General features: G+C 27.2%; 6 protein-coding genes across 7 annotated transcripts; 5 read left to right on the forward strand and 1 right to left on the reverse strand.

Moving 5' to 3' along the window:
• Window positions 1-5183: 5183 nt before the first annotated feature.
• On the forward strand, window positions 5184-7094 carry LOC122536694 (histone chaperone asf1). Its single transcript, XM_043669266.1, has 3 exons — window positions 5184-5494; window positions 5821-5936; window positions 6049-7094. Exons 1-3 carry the CDS (start codon window positions 5386-5388, stop codon window positions 6418-6420), a joined length of 597 nt encoding a protein of 198 aa, XP_043525201.1. The 5' UTR covers window positions 5184-5385; the 3' UTR covers window positions 6421-7094.
• A 1269-nt stretch (window positions 7095-8363) lies between these two features.
• On the forward strand, window positions 8364-13371 carry LOC122536695 (probable serine/threonine-protein kinase roco9). The gene is made up of 7 exons (XM_043669267.1): window positions 8364-8581; window positions 11289-11461; window positions 11568-11641; window positions 11735-11821; window positions 11927-12016; window positions 12545-12770; window positions 12840-13371. The coding sequence occupies exons 1-7, from the start codon at window positions 8579-8581 to the stop codon at window positions 13117-13119; spliced, it is 933 nt and encodes a 310-aa protein (XP_043525202.1). The 5' UTR covers window positions 8364-8578; the 3' UTR covers window positions 13120-13371.
• A 724-nt stretch (window positions 13372-14095) lies between these two features.
• LOC122536682 lies at window positions 14096-15188 on the forward strand. The gene is made up of 5 exons (XM_043669221.1): window positions 14096-14313; window positions 14389-14510; window positions 14610-14731; window positions 14831-14907; window positions 14984-15188. Exons 1-5 carry the CDS (start codon window positions 14178-14180, stop codon window positions 15142-15144), a joined length of 618 nt encoding a protein of 205 aa, XP_043525156.1. The 5' UTR covers window positions 14096-14177; the 3' UTR covers window positions 15145-15188.
• Window positions 15189-15456: 268 nt separating this feature from the next.
• Window positions 15457-16346, forward strand: LOC122536683 (NADH dehydrogenase [ubiquinone] 1 beta subcomplex subunit 11, mitochondrial). Its single transcript, XM_043669223.1, has 2 exons — window positions 15457-15629; window positions 15696-16346. The coding sequence occupies exon 2, from the start codon at window positions 15766-15768 to the stop codon at window positions 16192-16194; it is 429 nt and encodes a 142-aa protein (XP_043525158.1). The 5' UTR covers window positions 15457-15629; window positions 15696-15765; the 3' UTR covers window positions 16195-16346.
• Window positions 16347-16728: 382 nt separating this feature from the next.
• Window positions 16729-18991, reverse strand: LOC122536680 (Golgi reassembly-stacking protein 2). Its single transcript, XM_043669218.1, has 7 exons — window positions 18753-18991; window positions 18373-18453; window positions 18089-18292; window positions 17793-18010; window positions 17629-17713; window positions 17260-17554; window positions 16729-17189 (listed from the first exon to the last, which is right to left on the reverse strand). Exons 1-7 carry the CDS (start codon window positions 18813-18815, stop codon window positions 16828-16830), a joined length of 1308 nt encoding a protein of 435 aa, XP_043525153.1. The 5' UTR covers window positions 18816-18991; the 3' UTR covers window positions 16729-16827.
• A 141-nt stretch (window positions 18992-19132) lies between these two features.
• On the forward strand, window positions 19133-21491 carry LOC122536681 (probable kinetochore protein nuf2). 2 transcript variants are annotated; one of them, XM_043669219.1, is made up of 9 exons: window positions 19133-19220; window positions 19463-19721; window positions 19831-19972; window positions 20053-20261; window positions 20355-20501; window positions 20571-20806; window positions 20902-21087; window positions 21159-21321; window positions 21396-21491. In XM_043669219.1, the coding sequence occupies exons 2-9, from the start codon at window positions 19566-19568 to the stop codon at window positions 21426-21428; spliced, it is 1272 nt and encodes a 423-aa protein (XP_043525154.1). In that variant the 5' UTR covers window positions 19133-19220; window positions 19463-19565; the 3' UTR covers window positions 21429-21491. The 2 variants fall into 2 exon arrangements, with proteins under 2 accessions (XP_043525154.1, XP_043525155.1); XM_043669220.1 differs by lacking the exon at window positions 19133-19220 and having other exon boundaries at window positions 19393-19721.
• The last annotated feature ends 200 nt before the right edge of the window (window positions 21492-21691 follow it).

Here is a 21691-nt window from a genome sequence, read left to right on the forward strand (position 1 = left end):
AAATTTTCACGGTTTAAACTGAACTGTAGATTGCGTAGTTCTTAGCTTGATATCGTTTTACAAGCATTAAAGTTTGTAAAACTCTAACGTTTGTAAAAAGATATCAATTACCAGGTCTCACCACGAGGAGGTGACTACGCACGAGACCCGCCCGGGCCCTAATCCCAACCACCCTCCATTACATGCAAGAAATTCGGCATTCAACTTAATGAATGCCGAGTTTTTATTCTACTTGACCCGGGCAAATAGGAGACAGACGTTCCATAGTTCAATCTTAAACTTAAGTCTAAATCTTAACCCTAAAGCGCATGTATGAAATTGAATTATGGAACTCTGTCTCCCGAACAACGATCGCGTTAACAATCGCATAATCATACAATACCGCAATACAATCATACAATCGAATACAAATCATACAATTTGTCGCAATCACTCGCAGCCTTTTATACTAAGCACACACTTGTCTAACATGAAAGTTACATAATAATTGTACAATAATTCGCAGCCCTGACCAAGCATTCTGTATCAAAGACACGTTTATCGAACCTTGAACGAAATAAGGGATACGAAACTATCGATACGCTTCAATACCATGCTTTGCAAGGGATATAACGCAAAATGATGCCATTGCATTAGAGTATTGTTTCCAGCTTTCGTTGTCAGTGTGCCAAATCAGGGTTCGAGCACTTAGGGCAAGTAGTCTAGCGCAACCCCCAACGAAACAGTGGGGTTCCGAAGAACCGCTGAATCGGATTACAAAGGAACTAGACTACATGAACCTCACCTCGTTCGATTCGAACGAGGCTGCAGTTCCCCGATTTGACACACTGACAGCGAAAGTTGGTAACTCTTCTCTAGTGCAATGACTGTAACGATAGTAACAACGAACGAAAGAAGAGAGAAGAGGAGGGATTCCTAATTTCGTTTCAAGTTCAAATAAACGTGCCTTTGTACAAAATGCGCTCACAGTGAATTTACAAATATGAACAATCTTATAATTAACTAAAGCTAAACGCACGCAACTTAAAGCTAAGACGCACGCATCCCACGATGTCCCTGCGAGATCCCTCGTCGTCCACCGGTGGCCCGCTGGGGGCCCAATAATTTACTTATCAACTAATTGTCCCTAACAGTCCAGTTTAGACCTTAAAATGAAAAAAAGGAAAGAAATTTACAAGGTCTAACTTGAACTGCAGGGTGCGTAATTCTTAGCTTGATATCGTTTTTTCAAACATTAAAGTTTGTAAAACGATATCAATTACCAAGACCCACCACGTGGAGGTGATTACGCACGGGTCTCATTACAATGTATTGTAAATCAGTACTGTTTTATATATTTATCACCCGAGTCACAACTTGGTATTGAATTAAGTAATTTATTAGAAAGAAAAAAGATATTCGCGCGCGTAAAATAAGGCATAATTATTTAATCAATCTAATGACTAATTTAAGATATTGAATGAATATTCTTGTTTAACAAATTAATAGCAAAAGACTAAATTAATTAAACAGTTAATTAAAATTTCTTAGAAATGTATTAGTAACTCGATTACTACAAATGATTAATTAAAAATTTTAAATAGTATTTAGAAATGTTGTAGAAGATTGTTTATTATTTAATTGTTACAAATTATTAGAAATATTAGATAATGTTTAAACAATTATAAAAGAGAATTTATTGTTTAATTGTTAAAAATAAATTATTAGAAATATTAGATAATGTTTAAACAATTATAAAAGAGAATTTATTGTTTAATTGTTAGAAATAAATTATTAGAAATATTAGATAATGTTTAAACGAATAGAATATTCGGAAATATTATTTAAAAATTTACTTCTAAAATTTTCGTCGATGCGTACGCAACGAAAGTTCGATTTATACTGAGCTCCTATTTCCGTACTCATCGAAATTTATTTAATCGCGTTAATCGATCGACGGGAAACAGTTTACTAAAATTTCGTAGAAACGTATTAGTGACTCGATCGCTACAACTGATAATTTTAAATAATTGTTGGAAATGTTATAAAAGAGAATTTATTGTTTAATTGTAACAAATAAATTATTAGAAATATTAGATAATGTTTAAATAATTATAAACGAGAATTTATTGTTTAATTGTAACAAATAAATTATTAGAAATATTAAATAATGTTTAAACGAATAGAATATTCGGAAATATTATTTAGAAATTTACTTCTAAAATTTTCGTCGATGCGTACGCAACGAAAGTTCGATTTATACTGAGCTCCTATTTCCGTACCGATCGACGGGAAACAGTTTACAAAAATTTCGTAGAAACGTATTAATGACTCGATCGCTAGAAATGATCAACTGAAAATTTTAAATAGTTGTTGGAAATGTTATTAAAGAGAATTAATTTTGATTGTTACAAATAAATTATTAGAAATACTAGATAATGTTTAAACAATTAGAATATTGAAAATATTGTTTAAAAATTCACTTCGAAAGTTTTATCGATGTGCACACGATGAACGTTCAACTTATGATCTTTCTCGCTGCTCATTCTTCAGATAAAGTCAGTGATGCACAGCAGATGATATTCTTTGTCAATACTTTCAAAAACCCTTTTTCTATTCAATAATCAATAATTTTACAGTTTTATTGTTTCATTGCCTCCGTTAAATGGTAGCAATAAAAGACAACAATAAATAAATACTGTAATTTCTATATTTTTTGCAAAGTGAAACTACGTTTGCACGGTTAGTTTTTAACTTATAATTCTGTTGAGATATACTAAATGCTAATTTATAAGTCTGTGACACGTAATACTAATTTATGCAGAAAATAATCATATTCGAGACAAAAACTAAATTGTTCGTCTTTTAAGAATAGCTATGCAAATAAGAAAGCGTTCACATTTAATTCAATAATTTTAGATGTAGATGTAACCTTATTCCACAGACGAAATTCAACGAAAATGCAACTCGGTGAGTTCGTCCTAATAAATAACATTGTAATATAAAAAAGAAAATATGTATCGATCAAAAAAATAAACTTATGAGAATAGACTGAAATGAAATGACTTCGAAATTTCGAAACGGATGAATTTTGCAAGAAATAATTTACAAATACATAATGTGCTTCTTTATTGCAAACAATATTTGTGGAAATATTTTATTAATAAGTTCAAACTTTCATAAAATCGAGTTTACGGGATAAAGAGTTTTTACTCCCATAATCGAGTTTACGGGATATAATTCATTCAAAATGTGAATTTACAAACTTGTAAATAAAAAAGCATCATATCTAGTTATATTGTTCATAAAAGTATCATATTTCAATAAATTTTTTTTAATATTTTTAAATAAATGTTAATAATCAAATATATATTAAATTTTTCATCTCTGTTTTAAATCGTTATATTCCTTCATTGATGAAATACCACTACATTCAATTCAATGAATAATTCTCGAAAGAAATCTTACAACACTGTTTTTATTTTTTGATTTTCGCGGTACAAAACTTGCCTGAATCGATACAACAGGATATGACACGAAAATGGTCCATGAAACCTTTAGTTGTGGGCCGAAAAAGTACATTGTATGCAAGGTCTATTCATATACTTCGTCTGCGGCGTTATGATGCAAAACCTGCTTAAACCAATATGATAAACTATAACACCAAAATGGTACTGGGATCAGATAACACGAAAAACCATTGAATATTAAATTTATCCTATGGTTATCCTATGTTCTATATGTCCTATCCTATTTATATAAAGCGTTTGGTTCCATTATTTCGCCACAACGTGGCGTTAGTATTTCTGACCTCGTAAAATAAATATTTCTTTTCATTTGCATAAAAAATTAAATTAGAGAATTGAAATGTAAACTTTTGTAACTGCATTTTCTTAATTAAATCTTTAGCTTTCCTTTTATGTTCCTTTTGTATTGTAAAATTCAGCAATAAATATTTTTAATAGTACCACTAACTTAGTTACCACTAACTCTATTTCATGTTCAAATTGAAGCGCTTTGCACTAATTTGTAAAATACTCTAGTCAAGGAAAATAATTTGTCAATTTTTGGAATTTCGTGATCTTTAAGATCTCTAGCTTTTATTATAGAGTCCATTTAAATTTCAAATTGTGTTAATAAAGATTTTCAAATTTTGTTTAATAAATCGAAACACATCTTCAAGTAGGATTCAATTTCTCGCAAACTCATTGAATATTAGAACCAAATTTGTTTGTGAATGCTATCGATAACATTATTTTTGAAATTACGGTTATAAAAGAAAAATTATTGGCGTGAAAAATTTAAATTAATTGTTGTTTTTAACATAGATACATAATACATAAGGCATATTTATATACTTTGTCTGTGATGATTTGCTATTGTTGGAATTGAAATTAAATTTTAAATGAACAAAAACGTACTATGACAGACAAGATATATGCATTATTTTTCAAGTTGATCGCGCATTAAAGTTGATGAATTGTATAATTTGCAATTTATTTCACGCACTAGAATAATATAATTTTAATCATTAAAAGTATTTTAGAAAATTGCAAAAAAGATTGTTTTATAATTTTTTTGAAGATAAAAATGTTGAAGCTTAGACATAAAATTACAGTGGGCACGAGATCTATCTAGTACAACGTCTATGCCTATCCAACTACTTGATTTTAAATTTAATGTTAGATACCTAATTTCATTCAATTAAAATCTGTAACATTTTTTAATACCGTAGATATAAGATATAATGTTATTTTTATTTACATATCGTCCAAAATATTCATCGTAATTAGAGTTGAAAAATTTGCGACCTGCATGTTGTGTTGCAAATAATCCTTAAGGACAGTATCTTATAAACGTGTACGTTTTTAAATTTAATTTAAGATGAGCAAAAATGTTATTAAATGCATTTCATTTTACTATCCACTTACAAAAATCGATACATTCCTCGATCTTAAAACTGTATTATACAGAATCAAAACAAGTTCAATTAACATTGCGCCAGTATTGAAAAGTTAAGATCTCGAAGTTGTGTGACAAACAATTAAACTATTATAACAGTTTGTACTGAATAATTAAAATTCGAGGTTGCAATTGACTTTTCATGTATTTCTTAAAATATACGCTGATTTAAGGCGAGTGACTTTTAAATTTCCGTCGTTGCAAAATATATAGTATATCGCTAGCGAGTTTCGGTAACTCTCGAAACACCGGAAATGTTCTTTGGTTCGTTTGCCGCCAAAGCAAGCAGTGTGCTGGGATGAAATTGTTTATACTTTCGTTCGCGATCCTTCGTCTTTCAAGGGATTGAATCGTCCAGTACAGTGTAAAAAAGAGAATCTGATAAACGGATTGATCACTTGTGCGTGTTTTCGGTGAAATTTCGTTCGTCGAACAAAATCAGCAATGGCCAAAGTTCAATTAGCAAATGTAGCTGTTCTCGATAATCCTTCGCCGTTTCTAAATCCATTTCAATTTGAAGTTACGTTCGAATGCATCGAGGAATTGAAAGAAGGTAGCTGTTCAATATTTTTCACTTTTTTTTAAATACATTCGTGCAAATTGACTTCGGTGTTATACAAAATGAATCAGATATTCGAGTATAATTTGGTGCTTGCTTTAGGTTAGTTTCAATGATTTAACACCGAGTTGTCCAAGGACAAACTAGTCGAAACTTTTTTCAATGATCTTTTATCAAGATAATATTGATATATTTCAATTTTAATATATATATTTTATATTCCCTCTTTCGAAATTCGTACTGAATGATCTGCTTCCAAGCAAGCAGTATAATGTGTTATAATAATAATAATAATAATAATAATAATAATGATGTTACAGATTTGGAATGGAAAATGATATATGTCGGCAGTGCTGAATCTGAAGAATTCGACCAGGTTTTAGACACAATTTATGTTGGACCCATCCCCGAAGGAAGGCATATGTTCATTTTTCAGGTACATAGATAATGTTATTTAACTAAGTAATAGATCTGAATTTCTGTTAAAAATCTTCTGTTAAGGCAGCAATATATTTCTACTTGTACTTAATTCCTATTATTTATTTTAGGCTGATCCTCCAGATGTCAGCAGGATTCCAGTAAATGATGCTTTAGGAGTCACGGTTGTTTTGTTAACTTGTTCGTACAGAGGACATGAATTTGTGCGCGTTGGTTATTTTATAAATAATGAATATACAGATGCAGAACTTAGAGAAAATCCACCGCCACAGCCTCAGTTTGATAAAGTACAAAGAAACATCTTGGGGGATAAACCACGTGTCACTAGATTCAAAATAAACTGGGATGATGGAGCAAGTTCAGCAACAAATAACATACCAGAAGGCATAGATGCGCAATCTTTAGAAGAAACATCACAAGATGCACCAACATCCACATTGGGTTTTACAGAAAATACACACAACAGCATGGAAGTGATGTGAATGTTAACTGTCAGTAATATATAAGCTAGCAAAGACCATAATATGATGAATGAAGTAGTACCTGGAAAGAAGATTCAAACAATTCATATATTTGGATACCTGAAAGAAAAAAACATTGTAAGAAAATGGTACCCTTTTATGTAATACATACTAATTGGCTTCCCATTATTAAAAAAGCTTATATGCTGAAAGAAAGTTACATCATAGTAATATAATTGTTTTAACCTTGTATAAAAATAAAATTGTTTACTATTCGATACTATATAATTGTTTGATTTGGAATTACTTAGTATGTAATATCAAAAAAAAAAAAAAATCAATCATAAAAAATGAATTCGCAATAGAAATTATAAATGATTTATAAATTTACTAAGAAAAACATCGTATTGAAATAACAACAGAATGTGGAAGAATGTGCTTCAAACTAATAGTTTTAAACGTCGTGATTGTTAATACAATGAAGAAGTACTCTGGAACTGTTTAAACGTTAATTCTTGATAACTGTGTATTGTATGATGATATTCTAGAAATGTTTCTAATTTTTGTGTTTAATATTTTAAGTATTATATTATGGCTTATTATATCATAAATTAATAGACATAAGGCTATCCCAATTTTATCAGTGTATGTACATATATACTAAAATGAGAATACATATTATGTTTTTTACTTCATTATACATTGTTTTTAAATATTACCTTCATTAATTACTGTGATAAAAGGTTTGTAGGAATAGAATAACATTAATTATGCTGTAGTGATATATTACATATTTAATAATGAAAAATCATTATATGAATAATTCAAAGCTTTTTGCACATTTAAATGTCTTTTAAGTTTTAATTTTTGATAATTAATACATTTGAATTTATGTAACAAATTATAATTAATACAAACTTAATATTTCCGATTTTTTAAAATTTAAAATTATGGTACAAAAGTTGCTCTTTAACTTAGAAATGGGAATATTATATGCTGTAATATTACAGTATAGGTACACACTATCATTATCAGTATCCCCTCTCTTGCAATTAAACTTTCAAAAGTGAAATTGATTGGTTTTTTGGATTTATATCAATTAGTAACAATCTTGAATTATTAATAAATTGTCAAGAAACATTAATTAGTAAGTGCATTATTAAAAACTTTAAATAATTTGCAATTAAATTGCTTATTTATTCAGGGCTTGTTTTAACAAAATTTTTATTAAATATTTATAAAAATAATAGTTATGTGATCTAGTTTTCCGAATATCATGTTTTTGAATTATATATCGAAACGATATCAATGATAAGTGATACGTCACTAAAGAATCACAAGAGAAGAATATAACAAATTACATTCTGCGGCAACAGCAACTATTTTAAATATTTAATACATTAATTAAATCTATCTCAGTTATTCTGACTAACTATTTGAATTATAATAACACAGAATGATTTTACATTTGTTCTCATTAATAATGCAATGTATTTTTATAAATTTAATATTTACAGTATACTTCAACTTTTGTAAATTTATGCAATTTGTTACATCATTTAAAATATAACAATTCGATAACTATATCTTTGCACGTAAATTGCAATCGACAGTTTTGTTGAAAATACAATCAAACGAACTGATAATACGTAGTACGAATACAACTTTATTTCGCACAATTCACCAAACAGAATTTAATTTGGAAATATAAATAAAATTTAACGTTAAATAAATATAAGCATCTTTATACTGTTTGTAATATAAAATAATAAAATATTCAAATTCATCTTTTTTTCAATTGGCCTCATTCGCAGTTATTTGACAAAATTTCGAACTGCGCACAATCTGTTCGCTCCCCTAGCTACGCATTAAGTAGAAAGTATTTCATTGTTGTCAGAAACGAGGGGTCAGTATAATATTACTACACTACTGTTGACGTCACCCCCACCACCTGTTTCGTCGCAAGCAGGTTCGAACACGTTCAGTATACGCCGGTTCTGCCGACGAATAGCATCAGGTTGTAGGTGGATTGTAAACGAAGTGCGAGTGTTTTTACGTGCGAAATCGTGCGCACGAATGAATCTGTCAACAGTCTACGGAAGAATTTTACTCATATACGAGTACATCACTAGAAGTAATTCATCTTTTCAACCTTTATACGTCCACATCATATCTTCCAATGGTAAGTAACAAGGAAATTCATTTCACACCACACCGCGTATCGAGGTGTTAAAATTTGTGATTTGTTTGTCACAGCTTCCAAATACGCGTGAGAGAATCGAATGATCTGAATTAATAAGTTATAAAATGCTCACTTCTGGTTATAGTACTACGCATGAAGTTTTGACACTGATACAAATATATATATCCGAGTTATCAAATTAATAACACAATCAAGTTTGAGATATATTAGATGTCACTTACATGTTATATACATTACAGGGGAACATGCAAGGATAGTGATTATGATAGGCAGTATAACGGAGTATATAACGGAAAATATGAAATCATGTAGTTCTGTTCCAAGTTCTTCTATTTATACATGTATTATTAACACTAACATCAAAATTTAAGTTTTTTTTAAAAAACTCAATTCCAAATCTCAATTTCATCATCTTTTTTTTAGAGTTTGATTATTTATTAATATATTTTTTAAGATCTGCAAATTATACCTGATTTTATAAACGATCATGTTCTTTTGTAAACGGACTTGTTTTCATTGTGCCAATGAAGGACATGATAATTATTACTGATAACAAGTATTCGCTCTTATTTATTTACACTGAAATAAAATTCAATGCCAAAGTAAAATAAGACACAAATGTAGCAGAATTTTAATAATGTATGATATTTTGACGAATCCGTTTTGTGATCTTACAATTAGAATCGGAACATGTTCCACAATTCTCCGTACTACATCACCGCGCCGCGATGACTCATTCAACCACCATTTTTTTTTTTTTTCTTTTTTGCCCAGGAATATCTGTAGCCGCCGTAGAAATAAGACATCGGAAAGAAATAAAGAGCGTAATTATAATAACACATTTTCTTATATTTTGTATTAATTATTATCAATCAAATTTCTTTTGTCTTTTAGTTATTGCAAATTGCAATTTTTCATGTAGCGAAATCATATGCTATCACTTGATAGATAAGGGATCTTTTGCTTTAATTACGGGGAATTTGAACTCAATTTAAACATTAACAATTTGAATTTAATATATTACATCTAAAATTTCAATCAACAAATTTTGTTAAAAAGTTTGTTATTGTTAAACAATGTTTCTTCATTTTATAAATTTAAGAAATGTTAAAATTTATTAATGTTAAACTCTTCTCTGTAAATCCTTATGTTAAGCCCAAAATATGTAGTCTATGACATGATACAATTTATCATACTTTAACTTGAAAAAAATAGTGCATTTTATCAGAAATTTATCTAGAAAAAAAGATCTTATCAGAATGAAGATTATTTTTCTTTTTCTTATAGTATTATATAAATACTATAATTTCATACAGGACTATTATTTCTTTGTTTGATGTCAAAAAAGTCACAAGTAGTACGTATTTTTGTAAGCACTGCAATGAGAAATAAAATAAATTATAGTGTAAAATTTTAAAATAAGTAATTTGTACAATAATGTAGAAATCGTGTTTAGAAGTGTAAAATATTATCCTTATTAAAAGTAATTTTTTTGATTGTGCCCTTCGTGTAAAAATGTTTCTATTTAAAAGTGTCGATAATAATTATTCATGATTATTCATGCTATAGTCAAAATAATGATTAATAAAGTTATTATATATAAATTTTAATTAACTACCATTTTATGTTGCGTGATGAATTATCAGATGGCTACTTGCTAACAAAATGGCGACCACACAAGAGATCAAAACTGCAGATCATTCTCCTACATTTCATTTAATTAATCGAAAATATTAACAAAAATCATTCTTTACACTTCCTTCTTACAAATGAAGATTCGATTCTTTTTAAAATAATTGATTATGTTTCATTTATTTTCATGGCCCGTTGACAAAAATTTATATTTCGAATGAAATTTTGAAGTTTCCACTATTTTGTAAATAAAAATAAAGAAAAGAAGTATAATAATGTGTGTTGAAAAATTTAGCTATTTATTTTATTATGTACAATATGTTTTTTTAGCAACCACCATGAAATGTTAAAAATTAAAAAAGGTCTCAATAATGTATTAATAAAATGTATTCATAAAGTTACATATTACAGTAAATATAATACGTAGTGAATAAGAAACAAACATTTATTTCTTAATTAATTAAATTGTAATTTTGAATTTGTATTTTTTATACTGTATATAGCTGTTGAAAAAGGTCAAAATTTAGAGAGATTATTCTTTGAAATGGTTTCAAATAAATAGCTTGTAAAATATGGTCAAATATCCTTGAAACTTAAACCGGAAATGCCGCGCGTTCTACACCCAGTTTATAGAAATAAGATTCGAAAAAGTTCAAAATATCACTGATTTCTTAATGCAATTCTTTCCTAGTATGTTTACATACATACTTACATTCTTAAAAATAATTGAATTAGATTAATAAAATAATAAATCTATGAAAAGTTTTGTAAGACTAACTATATTTATTAGCATTTTAAGATCGTAAAAGTATATAATATTCTATTTCGATAATCAATGATATTGTGTAAAAAAGATAATTATTTAATCTGTTATAAATTATCATAAAATTACTACTATGAAAATTTCGTGTTAGAAAAATAATTAACTTTTTGGGAAGATACCTTCAAAAAAGCATTACAACTACATTTTGTATTTGTTATTAGTTGTGTCTTATGTTATAGCTAAAATTTAATTTAATTTTTAAAATTCATTTTTTTTTTTTTTTTTTTGCAGGCTATGATAGAGGAAAAATTTTGTCGTGATGATAGTGATTGTTCTAATAAACAATATTGTTATCATGTATCAGAACGATGTGTCGATTATACGCAATGCAATAGATACAATAGAGTAGAAAATCATGAAGGAAGATCACGACATCCTTCTCAATGCGGCCCCTGTCTTCCTGGGTAATATATTTTATTATTCATTTTTATCTTTTTATAGATTATTTTTTAATTTTTTCATTTAATATTTATGGATGATATTTTATTTGATCACATTTATTGATTGTAGCTACATCGCAGAAGAACTAGGTACAGGAGAAATGGCAATATTTTGTCAAAAAAATATACAACAAAATGTTCATAGTAAGTAAAAAAGGAATTAATTCGGTGAAAATTGCTTGAGATTATAATTTTTGTATACTGATTTTTTTGTGTTTTTTTTTACAAAAATAATAGGATTGAATACCGATGTAATTATCTACCCAACAATTGGAATAATTCTAATTACCTTAGCCTTTCTCGGTATACTACTTTTCAAACGACGTAAGTAACGAATCTTAAATATTATAATAACAGAGATATGCAATAAATAAGTTTACTGTAATAGAATTTAGAAAATGAAATACAATTGTATAAAATATTTTCTAGGAAGATCAAAACAACGAAAAAACATGGTAGAACAGTGTGAACACGGTGAATTTTGCGTGATGGAACCGACTGCTCCGCCATTTGAAAACAGTGAGTAATATTAATTGTTACAAATACTGTTAATAAAATATAAATTTATATTAGTTAGTACAGCACTACTAAACAAAATTTTACTTTAATGACATTAAACGATATTAAAACACGATGATTATTACTAATGAATGGGTGCATTGGGAATTGTTTATTAAAAGTTTATTTGCTTTATCTCTTTTTTTGCAATAAATATTTTTAGTGAACACTTTAAATAAACACTTGTTAAATACACGCTAAACTGTAAATGAAGATACACGAGCACTGTAGACTGTAGCTTCTATGTCGTAATTGCTCAATCTTTAACATTTTCTTACATGTTTGAAGTTACTAACCGTGAATAAAAACGGTTAATTTTTCATACGAAAAACACAATTATTTCATTACAGTATACCTACCTACTTGAACGCTGAATTAACTGCGGACTGTTCAAAACGCGGTAATAATGTGTATAGAATTATGTATGTTACATTAAAAATGTTAATACGATATTTGATATAATTTCTTCATAAATTATCTATTTTACAGAACCTTTCATCACCTGTAAAGAAGGGTCACCGCCTGTAACATTTAACAATAATAAAATTTTAAGAGATAAGAACAATCTTGTGCGTGCTGTCGGTTATGTGCCTCCATGCTGGGTTCGTATAAATCCAAATTATGAATACGATTCAAATAACGACAATGTAGATTCAGTAAGTCTACATTCACCGGAATTATCAACTGATGATCAATCAAATAATCTGACTCCAGAGTAAGTAGATATTTACGATTCATCAAATAAATTTATTTTTTGTCATGTAACTATTGTATATCTTTGTAGGCAACTAGCTCTTGAAGTTAGAAATGGAAACTTAGCTGAATATGAAATTGAACAAATGGATAATAATTTAAATACAATTCTAATCCAAGCAAATAATCCTTCTTCGTCTAATTCGACACAAGAAGAAAACAATAATAACAACAATAATAACAACAATAATAATGGTTCAACATCAGACTCAAGTAATACTCAAAGTGGTAGAGAAAATGTCCGAATATCAAATGTTCTCATTTCTCAAAAGATATCTATGAATGTGAATCTACTCAATAGTGATTGTTGATCTCGAAAGATTAATTTAGGTTAGAAAAAAGATATAAATATTGTTTATGATTATCAATTATGTTAGTCAGTTTATATCGCTTAATATTTTATATATTATTAAGTAAAAAAATACATGACGGATTCTTGATATTTTTTTAGAAAATGCAAGACTTTCGAATTTTTTTACGTTTTTTACTTTTATAATTAATATGCATGATTACAATAGTTATAATAATTAGAATGTAACACAATAAATTGCTGTGAAGTTAAATTTATAAATTGCTCAATATCTTGCAACATAGTAGTTGCAAAATTGTAGTTTATAAATAATTTTTGTTAGTTTATAATGTACAAGTAAAATTAAACTTAACGTTTCGAAAAAATATAATATTTGAATAATTTAAAAAGAAATTTTTTAATGTGATTCAAACAATAATTTCAGTAACAGCAAAACTTCATTAAAATTTTGTTCATAATAATATACTTTATGCATTTAGAAAATAAATGTTATTAATTACTTTTTTGTAAAAATAGTGTAATTATATAAGTATCTCTAGATTGTATTTTGCATATAATTCTTATTGTAATATGTAATACATAAGAATGCATATCATATGATGTTTTATATTTAAGTGCCATCATTAATTATTGAGTTCTAAACATAATCGATGTTTAATACATTTTTATTATAATAAAACATTTATTGTTATAAATGACTAGTTGAATAATGGAAATTTTATTTTTAATCCTAAAATTTTTTAATGTAATTAAAGTAATATTTTTGTTTAATTACATTATTAATCATTATTTGTTAAAAAATTAAAATTTTTTTAACAGATACAAGATTGTATATTAGAATTTTTATGATTTTATTTATTTCCTATACCATAATTTTTTTTTATCGCGGTATGTTAAATAAAATCCCTAGCGTGGTTTATGAGTGAAATATTTTAATAGCGTTATTGGTAACACTGTATAGTGATATTTCAAATTTTCTAAATAAGAATAACTGATACTTGAGTTTTGTGTTGACAATTGTGTTTTTTTATCAAATTTCCTAACTGTAGCATTATTGCAATGAATAGTATTGATAATATAGTGATACTTAAAGAAAAACACATCAAAATTTCAGATTCAGAAATTAAGGATTTATTACAAAATCAGATGAAGTTAATTGATCATATTAAGAACAAACAAAATCAAGATGTTAGCGGTAATTTATTATATTATTGTAATAAAATTACATTTTGTTTTCTGTATACAGAAATAGTGACGTTTTCTTTTCCAGAAGATAAAGTAAAAATTACTGAATTAACATCAAAGGTAAACTCTAGTAGGGAGATTCTCCAATCTGAGAAACAAACATTGGAATATAAAAATAATGTTTTATCTAAACACTTAAACCATATAGTAATTATTTTCATATTCTTGTTTTCATATAAATATATGACATAATTGCTCCTTCGTGTTGTAAAACATAACAGAAATTAAAATTTATTATTTCTTAAGACAGAATTAAAAGGGGAGAAGAATAAATTTTTAGAGGAGAATCAACAATTAGAATTGCAAAGAAATAAACTTAAGACATGCAAGCGAAATTTGAAGGATCAGGAATTACTAGATCAAGGAAGGTTTGTACTTTATATATTGTAACTTAATGTTTTATTAAATTCCTCTTTCCTTTTTATTATGTTCTATTATTAAAAATTTATAATTGCTTGTAATTATAGAAGAAAATTTGCATTATACAAAGAATTCACAAAAATACATTGGGACTATGAAAAACTTGAAGAAAATATTGCAGGAAGTATCCTTTATTTATAAAATATGTGGTTTTTGAAAAATTTTCTGTTACACAAGCATATCCTTAATAATAATATTAGATGTAACAGATAAGAAAAAATATATTCATCATTTTTCTTATTCAAAAGAAGAAAATATAAAAGATTTAAGTAATCTTTTATGGCAGGAAATATATCAATCTGTAGCTTATAAAGACCATAAAGACACATATGATAATGAAAATGTTGTACAAAATAAATAATTGTAACATAAATTGAAATAAATTGCAATTCATATTTTTGTTAATTAAAAGAAAATATATACACATATATATTACATATATTATATATATGAATATTTCCATTGGATTAGATTAAATCTTTTAAGCTTAAATTAAATTGGATCTTATATTATTGAATTGAAACTAAAAAATAAATATTATTAACTTATAAATTTGAAATATATATAAAATAAACACTACTTTTGATTTTAGTCATACATTGTATAGCCCTGTATAATTTATATTACACCTTTTCAAGTAGTATTACTTTATTGACTTATTTATAAGACCTAATTTCTTTACTTTCGAAATTCTGAAAGACTAAGAAAAAATAAAATTATTTAAAACAAATATCATGTTTTTAATTATATTGCACTAAACTTTAAATCTAGGCGCCCTATTATATGTATATTCTTCAGAGGTTATGCACGAGCTTTAGTGTCGCAGTCCGTAAAGGTCGTCATCTCGTACGTATACACGCATCTAATTTTGGTTTCTGAATTTGTTACGATATATTAACCAATACTTTGCAGAGAGCTGACGAGAAAGAAAAAAGAAAGACGACAACATTTTATCAAAAAAAATAAGTATTAACATTAAAGAATGTCAAGGTTACTACAATTAATTCGTCCTCAAGGAATTAAGAGAGGATTGACGTTTCTAAAACCGAAAGAAACTAATACATACATTAAAATTAATAAAAGTGATTCAGTAACTAAAAGCACTGATAAATATGAAGTGAAAGGTACATGGGTCAGTTACGGATACTATGACGACGATGAAAAGAAAGATCGTCAAGCTATGCATCTATCATTCTTTTTCTCTATATCTATAACTCTTATCTTAAGTTTTCTTATACTCGGAAATACACCAGACCCATTTTTGAAAGATTGGGCTCAACGAGAAGCATATTTACAACTACGTTATAAAGAAGAACATGGTTTACCACCAATTGATCCAAATTTAATCGATCCGTCAAAGATAAAACTGCCAACTGAAGAAGAACTAGGTTATACCGAAATAATTATTTAAATGTTCATTTAAAACACTGAAAAAGTTGCAAGGAAGACTAGCCATTTTAGTTATTAAAATAAAAATCTGTTATTCCGTGAATATTTATACAACAATGTCTAATACAAGGTTGACCTGTACAATATTTAATAAATGATTTTTATCTAAAATGATTGGTACCTTGTACGAATTTCTTTCAAATTTGTAAAAAGACAGTGAGACATTTCAAATTTTTAAATGCGTTAATGTCTTATTCCTTTGTTTAATAATAAATTCGAACTTGTACTCTTATATAATAAATTATATAATGTATATTCTTTAAATTGTAGATTCAAAAAAATGATATTTATCGTATAAGTATGAGCAATAAAAGTAAGAAAGAATGAACAATTTAGTATTCTTTTGAATTTAATTTAGTATTCTTTAATTTGAATTTAATTTACGTAGTTTTAGCCTATGTACAATAATTTATTCTCGCAGGTCTGAAAATTTGTATACATTGCGTTTAAACAAGTAATAAAGTATAAACGCAGTAAAATACAGTAATATAATATATTCATAATAGATACGTTGCGCTCTTTATTTACCTTTATTCTTCATTATATACGTACTTTATTATAAAACAGATATTTTCATTCAGAAATAACATAATCGTTACTGTAATGCTGTTGGCGGTACTGTGGATGTGGTACTAACATCAGTTAGTTCATTTTGTTGAAGAACAGATGAATAGAAAGTCGTATTTTGTGGTAGACTTGCACTAACGGTAATAGGCGGCATCCCGGGCAACGATATAGGGGTCGTTACTACGTGAGATTGAGGCACATTAAACTGTACTGATGATGATATGCCACTTTGTACAGTTGAGAAATCTTTCAGTGTATTGACAATACCAACTGTTTCATTCATAAGTGTCGTATTAGTAGTAAAAGTTGGCAAAGGCGGGGTAGTTGGCATACCAGGTATATTTGGCATTGTATTTTGATACGACATCGATGACATGATGGAATCATTACCTGAATGAAAATAATGTCGTTACATTTTTTGTCTAAAAATTTACAAATTTAATAATTTATAAATACTTACTGCATGTTGTACTTGTAACAGATTGATTAGATACCACATGAGACACAGAATTAGTAGTTGTAGATCCTCCGATAGTAGCAGGATTTAACTGAGACATAGTATAGGCTTGTGCATTTGGTGTGTACATTGTAGTAGACGTAGTTTCAAGTTCAGATTTTGTCGCAACATTTTCTTGCGACGAAATGTAATTTGGTGGAATAGAAAAACCTGGCGGTATGTTTGTAACTACATTACTTCCTTCCATGTGACTAATGTTTGACGTGACTGGATTTGAAACCGTGACTTTAACGTTAGACTACAAAAGAAAAAGCAAAATTTATCATGAAATACTTTCACAAATCTCACGTAACATTTCAGATTAATATATACCGTGTATAAATTATTTGATTTATGCTCTTGAATGTTTCTAATGGGTATTCTATGTAAATATCCATACCCAATTCCACAACCCAAACTATAAAAGTATAGAAAATATTCGTAAGATATAAATTATAATATTTTTAAATATTAATTAACGAATTCGTTACGTTTACCTTCCTTCCCCACCCCAGGTATGATTGGGTGTAATTGTAACTTCTCTGCAAGAATCATCTTCTGTATTATATACATATAATTTTAAAGGTCGTGATTCATGTGCTTCTATTAAAGTAAATAAATCCTCGGATTCATGTAAAACCGAGTCAGCACCAATAATATAATCTGTGAATGGACGTAAACCTGCTAATTCCGCAGGAGAAGATGGATGAACTTCCTACAAAAACATAATTTAACGAACTTTTCCTTTTGTATATATTTCGATCTTTTATGATTCAATTATGGTTGTACGTACAAGAACATGCCAAACATTTTCATTAGAACCTTCAAAAGAACAAAATCTTACACTAACACCAAGAAGACCCTGCCCACCCCATGTAAGACTAGGTACTATGACAGTTTGCCTTACAGATTGTGTTTTACTGCTATATATCGTAAGCGTTAGTTTTTTATCTACACCATTTTTAAGAAGTTCCTTTAATGTATCATTATCTTGATCCTGTAAAATTTAGAATTGGTATAATTCATAAAAACAAAATACCAATCAGAAGTTAGCAGAAGTTATTGTAAAATACGTACCAAGCGTGTGTTTCCAATAGCTACAATAAAGTCAAAAAATGCTTCCAATCCAGCTTTCTGACCAGGAGAACCTTCTTGTACCTATACAAGGTTGTAACATTTAAAAGAATTCGCTACATCTAACAAAAAAAAAAAAAAAGCAATAAGATGGAAAGAGATATATTTATTAAAAAATAACTTCATACTTTCAATTTTTATTTTAAATTAGAATCTATGATATATTACTTATTATGATTATTAAATATATGGTAAAATTACTTGATTTTTTTTTAATTATGATAAATTTATGATATACATCTAAATATTAATCATTAAAAGTTGGATTATGATTTATTATAAAAATACAAAGTAAATTACAACAATCTGACAAATGTTCTTACTCTCAATACATGGTAACCTTCAGTGCCACCTCCTGGTATTTCAATACTATGAGAAGATCCCATATTTGAAGAGGAAGCTTCTTAAGTCACTCGGTTTGAAAGAGTGCAAAGCATGAAAATAATTGTCGCCTAAGAATGGATAATTGAAGTAGAAAAATATGTAACACAAGAGCTATGTACAAATTCGTTGGTGACGTATCATATGTAAAGCTTCTAGTATGCTTACGATTCATTCAGTGTTACCAACATATATGTATGTCACTCTTTTTACAAAAGAAAAGTTTACTATTTGTAAATAATTTGTAATCGAATTAGTTAATTGCATTTAGACGAACTATACAACATTATTGCATAATTTATAATATTAAAAATTTGTAATGATATGAAAATTACTAGTAGGATTTAAATCTTCCTTAATACTGTTTTTCATGTATAATTATAATATTTCGAAACCAATCTATTTATCAAGTAAGCACATTATTAATTTGTTTATTTATTATATGTAAATATACATATAATATTTCTTAGTGAATTGATGCATTTTTTGAAGTATGAAAAATATATTTCATATGGTTACAAAAACGATTGTATTTTAATTAGTTATATAAATTATTTAATTAGTTATATAAATTTTAATTTGTTACATAACGTTTATAAGTACATATTAGACAATTAACGCAAATATCTGATTAAAATATTTTCGATTAAAGATTCGCCATGAGGAATATCTGCGCATGTATGTAAATTTGAATGCATTTAAAATCAAACCGTCAATTAAGTAGGTAGAACAATTTTCTATTGTAAATACGAAACATGGATTTAGATATAGAAAAGATTCATAGTATTTTGACCGAAGCAAATCTTCCGTCAACTATAAATGATCTGAAAAATCCAACAGAAGAATATATTGTCAATCTAATTAATACATTTTTAAGACGATTTTATATCGATGTTAGCGCAATTGATAAGGTAACGATTGCTGAATATATTATATTTAATGTAATTTTTGTTATTCAGATATAAATGTACAAGAAACTATTATAAGAAATACAATACACAAAACTTGATTTTATTGTAGCCAACAATGGAACAGCAAGATATAATGTCATCTTGTGAAGACTTCACTATAATTAAACTTATAAATTTGTATGTTGCTATGGCTCAAATATATGATCGAATATATGTGAAAGATCTCTGTATCACAGATATTACTAGTCCAGGTAATGTTTTATTATGAAGTTGAAACTATCATAAATAATATTTATATGGAACTTGGATAGAGAATGATTGTGTTATTCAGGATCAAAGAAAGTTCGCAAACAAGCAAAATTCCTAGCAAATTTTATACTGTACGCAACTAATAAAGAATCAGATATTGAAGAGAAAGTCAATGAAATTCAGAATCGAGCAAAAATTTTGCATGATATTTTAGAAAAGAAAAATGAAACAGAAGAAGCTATAAATAATAACACACAGCATGTAAAAAAGCAATTATTAATAAAGGAAAAGGTATTATTATTGATAAATTCAATTTATTAATGAATTCACTTTATCATGAATTATATACATTATTTTAATTTATTTACTGTTTTTTTTTTTAAGTATATTGCTGAAATTCAAAAGCTACAATCTAAGCTTGAAAAGAATAATAAAAAACATATTGAATTAGTAACAAGGATGTCGCCTGCAGAAGAAGAAAAGCAAAAAGCAATGGAACTTTGTGGCACTTATAAAGCACAGGCATTAAAGGTGAATAAACACTGAGTACAAAAGTGAAATCATTTGTATATTATGTTGAATAAAGATTGTAATTTATAGTTGAGTAAAGCAATAACGGAATTACAATCAGAGATTGTAAAATCTCCTGAAGAATATAAAAAGCGTTTAAATGAGTTAGAACAGCAGCAAAGTACTAAAATCGAAGAACGTGAAATAATACAAGAAGCATTCCAGGACAAAAAATGTTTGATTGAGAAACAGCAAAATGTATTGACTTTTATTCAAGAACAATTGGAAAAATTTACCGAAATTCGAGATATATATGATCGATTAAAGTATTTAAATAATTTTGTTTGTTTGATCGAATTTGTTTGATTCTTTTCTTTTAATGATCAATTTATCGCACTCTTTGCTTTCGTTTTATTTCCAGAAAAATAAAAGTACAAGAAGTTACTACAAGGAAGCAAGTTGATACTCTTAGAATAGATGTTGCGGAATTTGAAAGAAAATTAGTAGTTCAAAAGGATCATAATAAAGAAGATGAAATAAACGAAATTCAAATGCAATGTGAAGAACGTCTCTCTCCTTTACGTAGTTTAAATGCTCAATTATTAAGGTATATCTCACGATTGTTTAAATGAAGGATTAATTTTTATATTTGATTACAAAAAAAATTGTTAATTACAGTAATAAAAAGTCGTGTAAGGAGAAGTTGGAGGAAGTACAAATTCAGTATAATGAAGATTGTTTAGAACTGAAAAAAATTCAGAACACAATAAAGAAATTAGAAAATGAAACTGCAGGACTTTTCAAAAATTATCAAGATTTATATAACAATGAAATCTCAATTGTAAGTTTTATTAGAATTATATAATTATATAATACGTATATATATACATATATATTTTTTTTCTATATTACTAGGAAAAAGTCCTTATGGAAAACATGAATAACTGAATAACAATTGTATATTGTATAAATGTGTAGGAATATATTCAGAAACACAATGTATCTTGTTTTATTTAATTACATGTATTAACAATATTTTTGTATAATTTATTGCGTATTTTATTACCTAAATATTATCCTTATTGCATCATTTAATAAGTGCGAAATAATAATGTGAATACATAAAATACAATACATTAATACAAGAATTAATATAAATACTTCGAATATTTCTATTAGCTTATTTTAATATTTTTATTGCATGTATTGCT

This window comes from Frieseomelitta varia, unplaced genomic scaffold, assembly GCF_011392965.1.
Source record: "Frieseomelitta varia isolate USP_RPSP 00005682 unplaced genomic scaffold, Fvar_1.2 scaffold_866, whole genome shotgun sequence".
Classification (NCBI taxonomy): Eukaryota; Metazoa; Arthropoda; class Insecta; order Hymenoptera; family Apidae; genus Frieseomelitta; species Frieseomelitta varia.